Here is a 19,266-nt window from a genome sequence, read left to right on the forward strand (position 1 = left end):
GAGTTGATCCAGAAGTAAGGTTCCCTTCATTTTTACAAATGGACAACACTGTTTTTCTCATAGAAATTTACATCATTGGAAATAAGAAACTTAGTTCTATTTTTCTACATAATCACCATCTTTATCTATGCATTTTCATAGATGGTGCTCCAGTTTCTGTATCCCCATGTTGTAGAACTCCACCGACAAGCTGTTGAGGAAGTGTTACACCTCTTCTTTGACTTCATCATTGCTCCAGAGGCATTGGTCACCCAAGTGTTCCTTTAACCTGGGGAATAAGTGATAATCATTGGGTGCAAGATCTGGACTGTAACGTGAGTGGGGCGTGACACTCCAAACAAAGTTTGTCAAAAGTTCCTGGGTTTGGCGGCAGGCATGATGTCAAGCTTTATTGTGAAGCAGCATTACAGTTTCTGTCCGTGTCCTCTCCGGAGGTTACGGATAGCTCATCTGAGTTTTTGTAGTGTTTCACGATAATTGTCTGAGTTGATTGTCGTCCCAGGTTCCATGAAACTTATCACCAGTATCCCCTTATGATCCCAAAACACAGTGGCCATGACTTTGCCAGCAGTAGGGGTTTGTTTTAACTTCTTTGTGACAGGTGACACTGGGTGATGCCATTGTTTGGATTTTTCTTTTGTTTCAGGAGTGAAATGATAACACAGTCATTTCGTCTCCCATAACAATGGAGTTCAGCAATTCTTCCCTATCTTCTTGACACTTTCGAAGAAATTGGTGAGCAAGTCAAGGCGTTTCTCTTTGTGTTCCAATGTCAATATACATGGTACCCATTGAACACAACACTTGTGATACCCAAATTTTTCCATCAAAGCTCTTTCAGCTGTACCGCAAGAGCTCCCAGGAATCTGAGAAACTAGTTCAGGGACGTGATCCTCATGTTTTGAAGCACTTCACATTAGACCATCCTGATAGCCACCTCTGAAACTGAAGATTGTCCACTCCACTCTTTATCGAGGACCTCCTTCTGACTGGCACTAACCTTCCTACACCATTTTTGGACATGTTGAACAGACATACACTTGTTGCCATACACTTGTGTCAACTAATGATGAATATCCATGGGTGGAGTCCCTTTCATGTGCAAAAACCAAATTATGGAGCAAATCTCACACTTTCTGGGATCAACAATGGGCACTTCAATTGTGGATAGATGCTGAGCCAATACTGAGTGGTGCAGTAAAGCATGGCTGGGTGGATTCGACAATAGGTGAACAGCAGTGCACAGTGCTGTTGACAGACTTTGCACAGCACCTTCCTGTGTGGCTGGAGCTCTTTGGGAACCTTCCTGTCTGGATTAATTCTCATACCACCACATCTAAGTATATCTCTTTAGTCTTCCCCTGTAATAGTTTCAAGTACATTGCATGAGAATAGAATGCTACATCATGAATGAAACTTTATAAAAGCATTAAATGTGTGTCATATTTGATGAAATATTACAATATAAATAAAACTGGTTTTCAAAACTAGTTATAAAATCACCACAACTTGCAGTATAATCATTTACATCTTTTAGCCCTGAATAATGATGTAGATGGATGCCTGGAGTAGTATCTACAGCATTGTTCCAGTATTAGTCCACAGTTTGTTGATACTTACAGTTGGAAGACAATTATGAATAAATTTTTGACTAAGTATAAAGTATATTCATTCACTGGTTCATTTTAGTGTTAATCTGGCATAGTAGGAAGTAGTACTGACTGTCATCCTATGTAAAATACCTGGAAACCTCAGAAAGCATCCATGCTTCACAGCATATGGAGTAATCAGTAATAGCAAACAGCATAGTGGTATGTATTGTGCATCAGAATCCAGTACAATGTCTTCTTAGGCTGTACTGGGCGAGTGGTATGTCCAAACACAGATTTTAGATGTCATAGTTTAACATTTGTAATGAATTGGGACACAATTATCAAAAGTGACATTTCTCATTACAAACTATAAGATGGCTCAATACCAACTGCTTATTAAGTAATGGGAAGTTATAGAGGTTAAAACCATATCCTTCCATGAGCATACTCACTAAGCTAACTTTCAATAATACAGCACAAAAATCATGGCATGTTACTGAATGACACTATATACAGTTTTATTCTAACCAACTGCAATATCACTATATCTTAGTAAAGATCAATGAATTGTGGACTTACAGTAGAGCTGAAAGATTGTTTCAGTTTGAATTACTGATTTGCTTGGTTAGCTTCTAACTGAAATCTCAGGTTAATAATCATGTATGACATACATTACAAATTTTCATTTCGCTATTTTGTGATGATTGTGATTTTTCATTACCAGGATGTATATTATAAATAATCTAAAATTTATTGTAGCATTATAAGCAAAGTACGTCTTCCTTCATACTAAATCTTTGTTTATTGTTACTAAGCTTTACACGTTGCTTGTTTTCAAGTATCAGTTATCCACCAGATACTTGTAGAACACTGACTGTAATAGCTTTTCTTTATTTTTCTTGATTCAATTTCAGGATTCAAACAAGAAACTACTACAATTGTCCAAAAGCCTTCTGATGAAATTCTTCCTATTTCCATCACCACCCAGACTACAACAGGTTAGTAAGTGGGCTGGATATGTGTGGAATTTTACCTCATTAATTCCTGTGTGCCGTATATCCATCACTATAAAACTCAACATCTTGTTCTCAGTCTGTGCTGCTGAAATATTGATAAACAACTTAAACTCCATGGAGATAAAATTTGAAACTCTAAACAATTCTGAAAAATAAAACAAAAAGGCTATGAAACTAATGGTCATTCATCAAACTGTTGCAGTTTTGCAATTTTCATTGCATGCTTTTTTTAACTAATGACATCCTCATTTATGAAGATAATTCAGCCTATAGACATGTAATTGAGTGAGATATTATTTTCTTCTGCCAGTAACAGAACGATTACATCTTTGTGCTATTTTCTGATTTCTTGGATACATCCAATTAATTATTAATTTGTCTTGTATTATATATCACAGCGTGTAGTCAGCAGGTCACCTTGAGCAGAGCAGACATGTGTGTTCTAGATATTCAAATGCAACATTTAGAGAAAAGACAGATTTAAATGATGAAAAATAAAAATATAAATTAAATACTTTTTTATACATAAAACCTATTTTAGGCTCAGTACTTATAGCAGCTGATAAACACAAAATGTTCAGCTCAATAAAAGATGCATTGAGCGGCAGACAGGAACTTAAGAATAGAATGATAGCTATCTGATCTTTTGGAGAGAGTCCTTCCAATAAATAAAACTGTAGCCACTGATCACTCCCAACACTGCAATTCTTTGAGGTAATACCTTGTGTGCTGCTGTATATGTGAGAAAGTGAGTGAATAATTTTGTGTGTGTTTCTTATGTTTTTACAAAAATTGAGTGCAGTGAATGAACTAACATAATTGGATGCAAGAGCCACAGATGGTGATGACTGATGTTTCAATGGAAGCTCATATTTTGCTTCCACCTTCCCAAAAACATTCCCACTCCCAGTTTGAATACATCTATGACTCTCTTTAAAAATAAAAACTCCTGAAAATAAAAAGTTTTTTTCAATTCTGCTTGTTTTCACTTGTGCTTTCAACAATTGTTAGTGTGCCCACAAATGTAGGTATTGCAGTTTACAGGCATGGATGAGTCCACCCTGGTCAGAGTAATATTCTCACAAAATTTTCAAAGTATAAGTTCTCAGGTGAGGAGCTGATGTTCTCAACAAGCTCCATGATATTTTGTTGGATAACTACATCCACCAATGTTGCATATTATTGATGTTCAAAGGTCTTCTCATTGAATCACAGCTATTTATGTTGTGGCTTAACCTGTTCACTTTTATGTCCAGTAACCTTTGCAATTTTTGTAGGTATTATTTCTGGGCTTGAAGTGGTCAGTGGCACTGTTAAGTCTCATGCATCTCTGCTACATTGATGATGGTGGAATAATTATTGACCAAAATGTCATGGAGCTTCAGTGCCTCAGGTTTACTTATAATGTAGCTGAGGTATATTAGTACATGAAGTGTTTCACAGTGTAGTACTTTTCTATGTAAAATATATATTTTTTGTGGTAATGATAGTCTTCATCTTTTGCTGTTGCTTTAAAAAATAACTATCAACAGAAAGTACCCACAAAATACAATTTTTAACATAAATGTGCTACCAACTACATGGCCTTTTGTGTTAGTATTCTAGTTTTGCATGTTTACCATTATGGCTGCACCCTATGCTGCAACATATAAGTAACTACATATGAGAAATTTTTATACTTTGTTTCACCATTGTGCCTAACTGACAAAAGTTTCATTGTAATTTTGTTATGCCTACATTTTTAGTTAGCCTCTAAATTTGAAAATATAGATATGAGTCTCTTTCTTCCTTCTTTTACATATCAAACCCAGTAAAACAGACTAGCTTAATCCAGTACAACAGACTAGCTTTAATCTTGCTTGGAAGAACACATCTACAAGTATTGTAGTGGACTGAGATTTAACATTATTAAAAATTGGTTAATAAATATGCAAAAATGCTTTATACTAAAAACAAAACAATGATGTACAGAAGATTCATACCACTAACAATAACAAAAAATATTTATTTTGCAATGATAAAAAAGAAAGTATTTGCTCTAAAAAGTAAACAATATGAAAATTGTGTGAAGTGTATAACCTCTCATCTTTCAGAGGCCTTGTGAAAGATCTTTAAATTGTTATACTCTCTTGATAGTATTCATTTAAAAATTCTTAGAAAATTTGCTGATAATTAATAAGAAAAATCAATTTCAGGATATCAGCAGTTTATGCAATCACTAACAAGTCGCAAAAATATTATCTCCACAGGCTTTGCAATGGAATATAGAACAACAGCTGTTTCTTGTAATAGACAAGAACTTAAAACTCCCAGTAGGCTCATAAGAAAACTGAAAACATATTTTATTAGCCATTCCTTTTACAAATTAGGAGAATAATAGAGTCCAGGGACAGCACATCTCCAATAGTAACATGGCAAGTGACTATGTACATTCTAAATAGGCTTCCATTCTTATAAAATTTGGGTATCTATAACACCTCATCAGTTACCAATATATTATTGTAAACAATATTAATATTGTAGGTGATAAAGATAACACTTTTGTGTTATACATGACAAGCTTAAACAGCAGCAGTGTTTTCCAAAGCAGTAGTTCTTTTGGACAGATAGAGTTTAACAGATTATTTGTCAGTAATTTTTAATGCAGTCAACAGAAGTAGATTGTAACAGGAGATAGTGCTGTGTATTAGTCATGTAGTAGTCTTGACTCATTCCATGTTCTTGAAAGCTGTCCTTGATGCCAAGGTCTACCAAAGGATCATCTATCAGAAATTAATTTTGAAGCAGCAAAAACAATCACGACTGGACAGGAGGGGGAGAAGGATGACAAAAAAAAGGTGCTTTAAGAATAATGAAATGTACTTTATTTGACAAATAACAATTATATTGAGAAACAGCTGTAGGGAGGAAAAAAACTTACATGTCTTGGATGTGGGTTACATTGTGCACAAAAAATAGTGACCTGCTCAAAGAGTAAGTGTCAACTGAAAAAAGTGTGGGTAAATTAACAGGTGTAAGGTATAAAGAAGCCTGGAAGAGAGCAACCCTAAAAGAATAGCAAGGAACATAATAGAAAGAGAAGAATGTGGAGGGACATCATCAAAAGACAATAGAAATTAGATGGAGTTAGAATGAAAATACTGCATAATCTCTAGAAATGATAGAACATGGAAACATGTGTGAATCGTGCAATGGAGCACTTAATCAGAAAGGAAAGGTTAACATTTTAAGATAGTAAAACTGGGCACTTTAGATGGCAAATCCTTATCACTAGTTTCAAGAACAAAAGATGAAGGCACTATAAAAAATATAAAAATCTCTCTTCTGCATACACTTTTTTATATGATGTATTGTTAAACAGCACAATATGTTATTCACTTTGCTCATTTTGTATCTTTTTTAATGGTCCTAAAAGTGTGTAAAATTAAAATTGAGCAGATTCTGTGTGTGTTACAATAGTAAAATTGCTCTCTGCTTGCTATTTAAAAAAATATAAAATGAATTTATCTGCAGCAGTAAAATTCTTGATATCAATATGGTAGCAACTCTTTTCTCCCTTTCCCTTTATATGACATACTTTCAGCAGATCCAGGATGTAGACAAACTGTACAGACACAACATAAAAAACTTATTGCATTGCTTATATTCTAATATGCCTCACTTATTTAAAAAATGATTTATAAAGAGCAACTGAGTTGTATTTAAAATATGATTGGTATGAAATTTTTACCACGATAAGTATAATTACTACATACTCGTTTTGTGGTGAAATGTCACGCACAGGTACAAAACAGAGATGATTACTCTAGCCCAGCTAGAACTATACAAATCTCCTCATAATGACGCTAAAATAAAAGTAGCAACAGAGAATATGTGGTACAAGACATGCTTCAGTAGCAAACTATCACATGGAATGTTTCCTTCCATTATATAAAACTATACAGTACATTAGCAAGGAATACACATTTGTATGAGAATAGAGCTTTTGCATTCAGCAATATGATTACAAATGGAACTAGACTGTGCAAAATTGTTATCTGGATGGTTCTTCTGAGCCTACTTCAAGCAACCACTATGACAAATACAGAAGACTATGTTGCCAAGTAATTATGGACAACCAACAAAAAACATTTAAATTAAAAAAAAAGCAAATTGAGAGAAATTTAAGAGATAAGTGGGGTTACAAATTTACAGGGGACTCTAGAGAATGAAGTCTATGAGCTTATATTGGCAACATATCAAGTGCAAGATAAAGCACTTCTTCAGATATGAGAACAGCGTAAAATGCTCTGAGCATTGAAGCCAGACCACTTGCTGAGTTGCATGAGTGTTGCCAGGAATGTGTCTCGAAGAACCATTATTACCACCTGCCATTAAATACAGCTAACATGTATACAACTTTTAAAGAAAAATACAAACTAGCTCTTCTAAAGCAAGAATAAAATTATAAAATAGGTTTTTGGGGAGTCAAGTACAAAAAGGAATTTGGAGTTCATCCTATAAATTGCTAAATGGGCAAGAAAATATTCCAGTGAGCATAGCCATGATATGATTGTGTGACATCACAATGGCCTGGGTTTGGAGCAGTGTTGCCAGCTTTACAGTGAGTATTGAGCACAGTGACTGTGCTTTGGACAAGGCAGGACAACTATGTGTTGAGGGCAGGAGGGTATTCTCATGAGACAATTAGGGGCATTCAGCATCACTGCAGATTGACTATATATGGCACTTGGGATATATCTGATAGACATCACTGTTAGAAACCACGCAGCCACATATTGTCTTAAATATCAGATATCTGAAATAACCCAGTAGACATCTGAAATAACATCTGAATTAACAAACTCTAATTGAAACACTTGAGGGTGAATACCTACGAGAGTCAATAGGATACCATGGATAAAATACAATGAGTGTATTTTTATACAAGGAATGCTTAAGGTTGCAATCTGCTGACCTCAGTTGGGTCACGGTCCACTTCTTAACTTCATTAATTTTGACATACCCAAAAAGTTCTTTAATTCAGACTACAAAGAACCTGTTGATGTTGAGGTACTGTAACCACAAGAATATGTAAGTCTAAAATGTAATGTATGTAGCTCTGACAGACTACTACAGATCTATAAATGACATTACGGCACTTGGACCACAGTAAACATAACTGCCAATTAGATCTCTGCAATAGGAGTGATGTCACAGAAGACTGTAAGTAAACAGTAAACTATTGCATTGTTGCCCCATTGCACAAAACGCACTTTGCAGCATTGTTTATGGACCTGATCTGGACAGTAGATCAAAACTGATTATTACAGTAAGTGATCCAGATGATATTTTCTCTATTATTATTATTATTATTATTATTATTATTATATTATTATACTAATTGTGGTCACAGTCTTCCTATGACCTTTCAATTTTTCTCTAAATATTTCCAAATGTAGAGACTGTTTTACGGTGAATCTTTGAGCTACCTGTTCTGTTTATACATTTTATTTAAGGTTGCTTGGATGCAATATGTAAGTATATCACTAGGATGTAGAACGAGTAGGTGTTCACAGTGAGATGCATATGTTGCTAGTTTTAAAGCACATGGTGTAAATCATATATCAACAATTACAAGTATGGAATGTAACAATGTTGTGAAAGGGAAAGTTGCTACTCACCATATAGCAGAGATGCTGAGTCGCAGATAGGCACTACAAAGGCACTCTGCTATATGGTGAGTAGCAACTTTCCCTTTCACAGTATTGTTACAATTGCAAGTGTGGTGAGGTAAAAGTGCTGAAGTATAATATTTTGGTTTTTCTTTCACAATATCATTACACAATTCATTATTAATTATTATACAATCAAAATGCTCATGTGAAGAGTATGAAGAGTGCCTCAAAGGTTATTGTTGTAGATTTGTTGTAAGATTGTTGGTAATGTTTGTGACTTGATCTGTTAATGCATTATTTACCTCTGTAGAAAAACAATATTCTCCTCTGTGACTTTGCTTCTGCTTTCTTCATATAAATCTTGTTTATCTCTTGTACTATGATCATAACACACTCCTTATTTTGTAAACTGTGTAATTCTTACTACAGAAGCCTATAAGTGAATGTATTAACATGGAAAACTCAGGATCCACAGCTGTCTGAATAAGTATCTTCTAGAGCATATGGGATGACACTACTCAAGATTTTGATGTCTCTCTTTTGTATGATAAAATCTTTATTTTTTGACATTCATTCGCCCACAATATTTCCCCATTACTTAATGGAAATATGTTAAACATACTGCTCTGAATGTACCCACCACAAAAATTAATGTTATAGCAGAAATAGCAAATTCTGCCAAAATATATCACACCTAGATCATAAGTATGAGCTGACTAGTTGAAACTGCTACTGATATAGGTGCAGGAATATGAAAGGTTCCACTCCCAGTGTTCCTATTTATCTATATTTTATGTTCATAACATTCTGTATTTTGTGCTGCTGTCTAAAACTGAATAAATAGCAAGTAAGTGAGACTGAGTTTTAGTCCATATAAAGTGTAGCTGCACAGAAATTCCCCAAGGTAATAACGATGGTATTCTCTAGTCTGCAGTGGGATAGTTGATCAATCTTAATGGTTATGTCATCTATAAATAGAGCAAAGTATGTTTTCCAGATTGCACAAACTGGAAGCTTATTTATAAAAACCAGTAACAGTAAATGGTGCATAACAGAATCATTTGGAACCTCACAGTTCACTGCACCTGAGCCAGAGGAAGCAGGTGTCAGATCTGAATTGTTCAGCACCCCTGTGCTTTTGTTGTCTAAATATGATGAGAACCATATCCCTACTTCCCATTTTAACTGTGATATCCTGCATTCCAGACACAAGCAGAAAATATGTCTGCTTATGTCTGTATGTGTGGATGGATATGTGCGTTTGTGCAAGTGTATACCTGTCCTTTTTTCCCCCTAAGGTAAGTCTTTCCGCTCCCGGGATTGGAATGACTCCTTACCCTCTCCTTTAAAACCCACTTCCTTTCGTCTTCCCCTCTCCTTCCCTCTTTCCTGATGAGGCAACAGTTTGTTGCGAAAGCTTGAATTTTGTGTGTATGTTTCTGTTTGTTTGTGTGTCTATCGACCTGCCAGCGCTTTTGTTCGGTAAGTCACCTCATCTTTGTTTTTATATAGAATTTTTCCCACGTGGAATGTTTCCTTGCGAAAGGCTATTTACAACTTGTACAGAAACCAGATGGCAGTTATAAGAGTCGAGGGACATGAAAGGGAAGCAGTGGTTGGGAAGGGAGTAAGACAGGGTTGTAGCCTCTCCCCGATGTTGTTCAATCTGTATATTGAGCAAGCAGTAAAGGAAACAAAAGAAAAATTCAGAGTAGGTATTAAAATTCATGGAGAAGAAATAAAAACTTTGAGGTTCGCCGATGACATTGTAATTCTGTCAGAGACAGCAAAGGACTTGGAAGAGCAGTTGAATGGAATGGACAGTGTCTTGAAAGGAGGATATAAGATGAACATCAACAAAAGCAAAACAAGGATAATGGTATGTAGTCTAATTAAGTCGGGTGATGCTGAGGGAATTAGATTAGGAAATGAGGCACTTAAAGTAGTAAAGGAGTTTTGCTATTTGGGGAGCAAAATAACTGATGATGGTCGAAGCAGAGAGGATATAAAATGTAGGCTGGCAATGGCAAGGAAAGTGTTTCTGAAGAAGAGAAATTTGTTAACATCCAGTATTGATTTAAGTGTCAGGAAGTCATTTCTGAAAGTATTCGTATGGAGTGTAGCCATGTATGGAAGTGAAACATGGACGATAAATAGTTTGGACAAGAAGAGAATAGAAGCTTTCGAAATGTGGTGCTACAGAAGAATGCTGAAGATTAGATGGGTAGATCACATAACTAATGAGGAAGTATTGAATAGGATTGGGGAGAATAGAAGTTTGTGGCACAACTTGACCAGAAGAAGGGATCGGTTGGTAGGACATGTTCTGAGGCATCGAGGGATCACCAATTTAGTATTGGAGGGCAGCGTGGAGGGTAAAAATCGTAGAGGGAAACCAAGAGATGAATACACTAAGCAGATTCAGAAGGATGTAGGTTGCAGTAGGTACTGGGAGATGAAAAAGCTTGCACAGGATAGAGTAGCATGGAGAGCTGCATCAAACCAGTCTCAGGACTGAAGACCACAACAACAACATATATATATATATGGAAAAAAGAACACATTGACACCGGTGTGTCAGACCCACCATACTTGCTCCGTACACTGCGAGAGAGCTGTACAAGCAATGATCACACGCACGGCACAGCGGACACACCAGGAACCGCGGTGTTGGCCGTCGAATGGCGCTAGCTGTGCAGCATTTGTGCACCGCCGCCGTCAGTGTCAGCCAGTTTGCCGTGGCATATGGAGCTCCATCGCAGTCTTTAACACTGGTAGCATGCCGCGACAGCGTGGACATGAACCGTATGTGCAGTTGACGGACTTTGAGCGAGGGCGTATAGTGGGCATGCGGGAGGCCGGGTGGACGTACCGCCGAATTGCTCAACACGTGGGGCGTGAGGTCTCCACAGTACATCGATGTTGTCGCCAGAGGTCGGTGGAAGGTGCACGTGCCCGTCGACCTGTGACCGGAACGCAGCGACTCACGGATGTACGCCAAGACCGTAGGATCCTACGCAGTGCCGTAGGGGACCGCACCGCCACTTCCCAGCAAATTAGGGACACTGTTGCTCCAGGGGTATCGGCGAGGACCATTCGCAACCGTCTCCATGAAGCTGGGCTATGGTCCCGCACACCGTTAGGCCGTCTTCCGCTCACGCCCCAACATCGTGCAGCCCGCCTCCAGTGGTGCCGCGACAGGCGTGAATGGAGGGACGAATGGAGACGTGTCGTCTTCAGCGATGAGAGTCGCTTCTGCCTTGGTGCCAATGATGGTCATATGCGTGTTTGGCGCCGTGCAGGTGAGCGCCACAATCAGGACTGCATACGACCGAGGCACACAGGGCCAACACCCGGCATCATGGTGTGGGGAGCAATCTCCTACACTGGCCGTACACCACTGGTGATCGTCGAGGGGACACTGAATAGTGCACGGTACATCCAAACCGTCATCGAACCCATTGTTCTACCATTCCCAGACCGGCAAGGGAACTTGCTGTTCCAACAGGACAATGCACGTCCGCATGTATCCCGTGCCACCCAACGTGCTCTAGAAGGTGTAAGTCAACTACCCTGGCCAGCAAGATCTCCGGATCTGTCCCCCATTGAGCATGTTTGGGACTGGATGAAGCATCGTCTCACGCGGTCTGCACGTCCAGCACGAACACTGGTCCAACTGAGGCGCCAGGTGGAAATGGCATGGCAAGCCGTTCCACAGGACTACATCCAGCATCTCTACGATCGTCTCCATGGGAGAATAGCAGCCTGCATTGCTGCGAAAGGTGGATATACACTGTACTAGTGCCGACATTGTGCATGCTCTGTTGCCTGTGTCTATGTGCCTGTGGTTCTGTCAGTGTGATCATGTGATGTATCTGACCCCAGGAATGTGTCAATAAAGTTTCCCCTTCCTGGGACAATGAATTCACGGTGTTCTTATTTCAATTTCCAGGAGTGTATATACAAACAAACACAAACATACACACAAAATTCAAGCCTTCACAACAAACTGTTGCCTCATCAGGAAAGAGGGAAGGAGAGGGAAAGACAAAAGGATGTGGGTTTTAAGGGAGAGGGTAAGGAGTCATTCCAATCCCGGGAGCGGAAAGACTTACCTTAGGGGGAAAAAAGGACAGGTATACACTCGCACACACACACATATCCATCCACATCAATTGATCAGCATCTTAGGGAGCACGGAACATTCCAGCATATGACTTGCGACTGGGGAAGACCTAGAACGACGAGGACACCTGCAACGGATGAGGCATTCTTTGTGCAGTTGACAATAACCCTAATGTCAGCGTCAGAGAAGTTGCTACTGCACAAGGTAACATTGACCACGTCACTGTAAGTAGAGTGCTACGGGAGAACGAGTTGTTTCCATACCATGTACAGCATGTGCAGGCACTATCAGCAGCTGATTGGCCTCCACAGGTACACTTCTGCGAATGGTTCATCCAACAATGTGTCAATCCTCATTTCAGTGCAAATGTTCTCTTTATGGATGAGGCTTCATTCCAACGTGATCAAATTGTAAATTTTCACAATCAACATGTGTGGGCTGACAAGAATCCACACGCAATTGTGCAATCACGTCATAAACACAGATTTTCTGTGAACATTTGGGCAGGCATTGTTGGTGATGTCTTGATTGGGCCCCATGTTCTTCCACCTATGCTCAATGGAACATGTTATCACGATTTCATATGGGATACTCTACCTGTGCTGCTAGAACATGTGCCTTTACAAGTACGACAGAACATGTGGTTCATGCACGATGGAGCTCCTGCACATTTCAGTCGAAGTGTTCGTACACTTCTCAACAACAGATTCGGTGACCGATGGATTGGTAGAGGTGGACCGATTCCATGGCCTCCATGCTCTCCTGACCTCAACCCTCTTGACTTTCATTTATGGGGGCATTTGAAAGCTCTTGTCTACGCAGCCCCGGTACCAAATGTAGAGACTCTTCGTGCTCATATTGTGGACAGCTGTGTTACAATACGCCATTCTCCAGGGCTGCATCAGCGCATCAGGGATTCCATGCGATGGAGGGTGGATGCACATATCCTCGCTAACGGAGGACATTTTGAACATTTCCTGTAACAAAGTGTTTGAAGTCACACTGGTACATCCTGTTGCTGTGTGTTTCCATTCCATGATTAATGTGATTTGAAGAGAAGTAATAAAATGAGCTCTAACAAGGAAAGTAAGCGTTTCCGGACACATGTCCACATAACATATTTTCTTTCTTTGTGTGTGAGGAATGTTTCCTGAAAGTTTGGCAGTACCTTTTTGTAACACCCTGCACATATATATATATATGTTTCCTTCCATTATATATATATATATATATATATATATATATATATATATATATATATATATATATATATATATATAATGGAAGGAAACATTCCACGTGGGAAAAATTATATATAAAAACAAAGATGAGGTGACTTACCGAACAAAAGCGCTGGCAGGTCGATAGACACACAAACAAACACAAACATACACACAAAATTCAAGCTTTCGCAACAAACTGTTGCCTCATCAGGAAAGAGGGAAGGAGAGGGGAAGACGAAAGGAAGTGGGTTTTAAAGGAGAGGGTAAGGAGTCATTCCAATCCCGGGAGCAGAAAGACTTACCTTAGGGGGAAAAAGGACAGGTATACACTCGCACACACGCACATATCCATCCACACATACAGACCCTGGTGTCCCTCTTTCCTGATGAGGCAACAGTTTGTTGCGAAAGCTTGAATTTTGTGTGTATGTTTGTGTTTGTTTGTGTGTCTATCGACCTGCCAGCGCTTTTGTTCGGTAAGTCACCTCATCTTTGTTTTTTTATATATATATATATATATATATATATATATATATATATATATATATATATATATATGGTTATAATAGAGGGAAACTTTCCACGTAGGAAATATATATCTAAAAACAAAGATGATGTGACTTACCAAATGAAAGTGCTGGCAGGTCGACAGACACACAAACAAACACAAACATACACACAAAATTCAAGCTTTCGCAACAAACTGTTGCCTCATCAGGAAAGAGGGAAGGAGAGGGAAAGACGAAAGGATGTGGGTTTTAAGGGAGAGGGTAAGGAGTCATGTGTGTGTGTGTGTGCGAGTGTATACCCGTCCTTTTTTCCCCCTAAGGTAAGTCTTTCCGCTCCCGGGATTGGAATGACTCCTTACCCTCTCCCTTAAAACCCACATCCTTTCGTCTTTCCCTCTCCTTCCCTCTAGACACACACACACACACACACACACACACACACACACACACACACACACACACATTAAATGCTATTAGTTTGACTGCTAACCGTGAGGAGGTCACATATTTTATGAAAAGGAGAATGATGGCTACCAGAGGATTGAGTGAAACAAAAGGGAAAGGAAAATTAACTAAACTGTTATGGAAAGGACACAAATGTAGTTAGCCAACATTTATAAAAAGAAGCAAAAGATGATCTAGCAGTTCTAACGAGCAAGAATATCAAGATTTGCATTGAGAGACGAAAGCCGGGAGTGGACTGCATTCCATGTAAATGTGGCATGTCCTATGTGGGACAGACTATTACAACAGTCAAGGAGAGATACCAAGAACAGCAGTGACACACCTGAATAAAACAACCAAACCAGTCAACTTTAACTAAACATTGCTTCAAATACATTTTCACTAAGCATTGACTTGAACAGTCATGAAATGAAATATTATGAGATTGGCATCATGATGCAAATTCCAAGTTTCTGGGACAGCATAAATAGAGGGTCTATTGAATCAAATAAGTTGGAAACCCTAATAACCAGGGAGGAAGGTTTCAGCTTAAACAAAGCACTCAATATACGAGGATCTCACCAGCCATCACATCAACAAGAGCTGAAAAACACTGAGAGAATACACATTTCACAAAATATCAGTGAAAGCTCTAGAAAACAAAAGAGCATGAAAGGTTTAGTGGGTATCAGAGCTCAGCAAGCATGAGACCAACAATAGTTCACAGTCTGGTTGGAATACAAGTAATGAGTACACATAACAGTACAACTCACAGCATGTGAAGAAGACAACTGGGTTAGTCATTGAAACATGAGTATTGCACACGAAATAGAAACAATACCTTGCCTAAACATGCAGAAGTACACCATTAATGACTTATACTTGTTTTGAAATACTCATGATATCCATTTCCTATTTTAACACACTTCCACTATGTGGTGGTCTTTGTGTGTGTGTGTGTGTGTGTGTGTGTGTGTGTGTGTGTGTGTGTTAGTGTGTGGTGATGACCATAAAAAGTAGGGATATGCAAACACCAAGAGGGTTTGTTTGAATCAAAGAAGAATATCATAGAAATAGTCAAAAATCTGACTCGGTAGATTCTCAAAGAAAATTTACTATCTCTTCTTTTGTAAAGGTGAGCTACACAAAACTAACTGAGACTCAGTCTGGTTTATTTGACAGATTGAAACATGTTACAGAACATCCCAGAGCAGTGAAAGCTATCTTTAAGTAAGTAATCCAACCAAAGTCCAGTTTGCACAGTGTCAGAGTCCAGCCAGTTACTAACAGAGTCCAAAGAGTAAACATCCGTAAACCAAGACCATATTGAGAGCCAAACCAATAGAGCTACTGGCATGCACTTTCACTGCTTACTATGACAGAATTGCAGTTGGCTCAGACTGGCCGTGGGTGGGCTTGTATGCAGATTCTGACAGTAGCACTGTGGCAGTCGACAGTAATTTAGCACCAGCTGCTCAATTCCCATAGCCACTACATGCTGATGGCTGCTGATCAGTATGATAGCCATAAAGCTGACTTTGATTATATGCCAGAATGCCATGAGTGAAGCATACAGTATACATCGTGGTCCCAAGGTGAGTGGAGATCATCCCATGGATTCAGGTTGAGTGTGTCTCAACTCATGCACCCACACCATGGTGTCCACTAAGAGGGGAGAGGCTTTGGCATTCAAATGTACCACCGGCAGTTGCAGCTTGTCCTAGAGGGTGTTGTGAGGGCACCCATAAAGACATTCCACTTGGCTGCAGTCTTCATTCGTGGCACCCCTGTAAGTTGCATAAAAATACACAAGGCATTAGGTGCAGTGTTGTGCATCATTTCCTTCCAGAGTTTGGTCTTCAAAGTGCAGACAAAGTGTTCCTCACAACTGGGAGTGGGGTTTCGTACAAGGTCAAAGATTTTTTATAAGGCCATGATAGTAGCAGCAGAAGTGACCCCAGACATGCAAAATACAAAAGGCAGTGAGGAAAGGAATTGATCACAAAAAGCCACATGGAGCCCAAAAATTATGCAGCAGAATCTAGATGGATATGCTTTACAGCTCCACAGGATTGGGCCAAGGAGAAATCTGGTGGGGTAGTGAAGCTTGCTAGGTCTGACAGGCAGCACAGTGGCAGATGAGGGCCGTAATGTCAGAGTCAATATTAGCCATAACATGTGCTCTTACGTCAAACTTTTCATCTGGAACATGCCTCAGTGGGTAGTGTGCTGGAGGCACAGCACTCACTGTTGAAGAGGGAGAGGAGTTAGGATGCAGCTGTGATACTTGGCTGAGACTTGTAACAAAACCTCTTGGTTTAGATGTAGTTGCCCCTATTGACAAAAATCATGGCTGAGAGGTGTCTTTGGCCACCCATGTTGCATAAAGTGAATGAGAATGCATAACAATGGCTCCTTGTGGGTGATGTCCGTGACATAATGTGATGTTAAAAAGAAAACTGAAATGGCTGAATCCAGACCTGAATTATGTTATAAACACACCAATTTGCATTGATCTAATGACAGATCAGGTCACATGGGGTAACAGCACTTTTTAGTGAAAATTAGACAATTACAGCACCCACCACTGGGATCAATGGGTAGTCCAGTCTGTTAATCGATGCTTTGGGGCCAAGCTGGTAAACAATGGTCATTGGTCCATGGCTAGACAAAATTTCTGTACATAATGGAATAATTAAAACTTCTGGAATGAATAGATTATTTGAGAGCAGTGTAGCTGGTAGACACATAAGGTACCCATCATGTTAAGAGTGATGTGAGCTTCAACATCAGTCACCTTCCCTAACCTAAATGAGAAGAGGAGCATATCTATCACAGAGATTGGTTAGGATGGTGCTAGGTCATTTGGCTTGGAAGGCATGTACTGTTTCATGGACTGCACACCCAAAAGAATAGAAAGAGCCTATCCTCAAACTTTGAAGTCAGTTACCACAAGAAAATTTACTAGACAATGATGACAGTTTTGCAAAGGTTTGTCTTGGCTGCCTACAGGGGTACCTTAAACTTAAATAAGTAGGTTGATTTAACAATAATCCAGAAGCACAGGTAATCTGAGAGTAACTTTACTGAGTGTTTGGCTATGAACACATCTAAGTACATTTTGTGGGCTGCATCCTGCAAAGTCTCCACTTCCATAGATTTATCACTCACTTGACTCGCTTCAGCAGGTTGGCGTGCATTTGCAATGGTGTTGCTAAAACAAACCTCTTGCAAATGTCCCTTCTTCCACACCCATGATATCAGTGAGGGTATGCACTGGTTGCGTGGTGAAGGAAGCAAAGTTTATAGCCAGACAATGGTGCCGCTGCTGACACGACCCTTTGTCATTTGTCTTTTGTTGATGGGATCATCTGGGCTGTGGAGAAGGTGAGGGCATTGCTTGTGGTGGTAAAACATCCCATATGACCACTGCCAGGGAGCTGACTGCCACAACAATTTCTGCCATCCTAAATAAACTCTGAGCTCTGCAAGCCATTTCATAGGCTTGGGCCATTTGTATTACTTCCCTCAGAGAAGGATTCAGTTTGCTCAATGTGTGGCGCCTGACTTCCAAGTCACGGATAAGATGCACTGTAACATCCCTGAATAGAGTGTCAACTAATTCTGCCCACATATACATTCAGAATTGCAATTAGTACTTAATCCATGTAGGTCAGTAGCTCAGTGTGAGTGAGACTGATTGGGCCTCTTCTTTTCTGCCAAGATTCTAAGTTGCTGCCATAACAAATTTCTTCACTGAAAAATATCCCTGCCACAGAAAATGTACTCTGGGCAACACAAGTTCCATCAGATACATTAGTGGCTCTAGTTTCTGTACTAGGTGATACTGTTCAGGATTTCCTGACAAGAACATAGCCTTTTGTCTTTCCATATTGGAAATCTGTCAAGCCATAAAATGTAACTACAGTCATTGGAAGTAAGCATCCCACTCTTCATTTTGTTCATAAAAGGGTGGCAAATCTTTAACATGGATGGCACATAAGATGTAACTATTGCATTCACTAACACTTCCACTGCCTATAATGTTGCTGCCATCAGCTCCTGATAACTGCTTACAGTTTGCATAAGCAGTTGCTCCATGGTTGAAGGCCCACATTCTCACCTAATCACAAAATGCTCAAAGACTGATTTGAGTGTGTTACAGGTCTCAAGTCACAGCCAGTTTTGTACACACATACACTGTGAGCTGTGTGAAATGTGTGCTGATAGATGTCATCGTGCTGAGGAAAAACAAACTGCATGTAATGGTGGATATGGTCCCTGAGCATAGAGACATACTTGTGTTGATCCATTGTGCCTTCCAGAATGATTAGATCACCCAGAAAATGCCACAGAAACATTCCCCAGACCATAATGCATGTAGGGTGCTTGCTATAAGACATTTCACACTGTACCCACCAACAGCCATCTGTCCAATGGAGCATAAAACATCATTCATCTGAAGAGGCCTATTGTTACTATTCAGTGGACATCCAGTTGTGGTACTGACATGCAAAGTACGGCCTTTGTGGTAATGAACAACAGTCAGCAAGGGTGCATGAAACGGGCACCTGCTGTAGAGGCCCATATACAGCAACTGTTAGGGTGACACTAATGGTAACCCCTTGGTTCATCTGGGTGGTCAATTACTCAACAGCTGTATGTTTATTCGACCATGTACATCTCCTAAGCTGTCATT

The 19,266-nt window shown here is 39.4% G+C and overlaps 1 protein-coding gene across 1 annotated transcript in view; it reads left to right on the top strand.

The window, feature by feature from the left end:
* Window positions 1-19,266, top strand: part of LOC126473469 (uncharacterized) — a 911,006-nt gene that overhangs the window by 864,339 nt on the left and 27,401 nt on the right. Inside the window, exon 6 of the mRNA XM_050100543.1 lies at window positions 2,507-2,590. Within this exon, the coding sequence (XP_049956500.1) occupies window positions 2,507-2,590 (84 nt within the window). The remainder of the gene's footprint in view (window positions 1-2,506; window positions 2,591-19,266) is intronic.

The sequence above is a fragment of the Schistocerca serialis genome, chromosome 4 (assembly GCF_023864345.2).
Source record: "Schistocerca serialis cubense isolate TAMUIC-IGC-003099 chromosome 4, iqSchSeri2.2, whole genome shotgun sequence".
NCBI lineage: Eukaryota > Metazoa > Arthropoda > Insecta > Orthoptera > Acrididae > Schistocerca > Schistocerca serialis.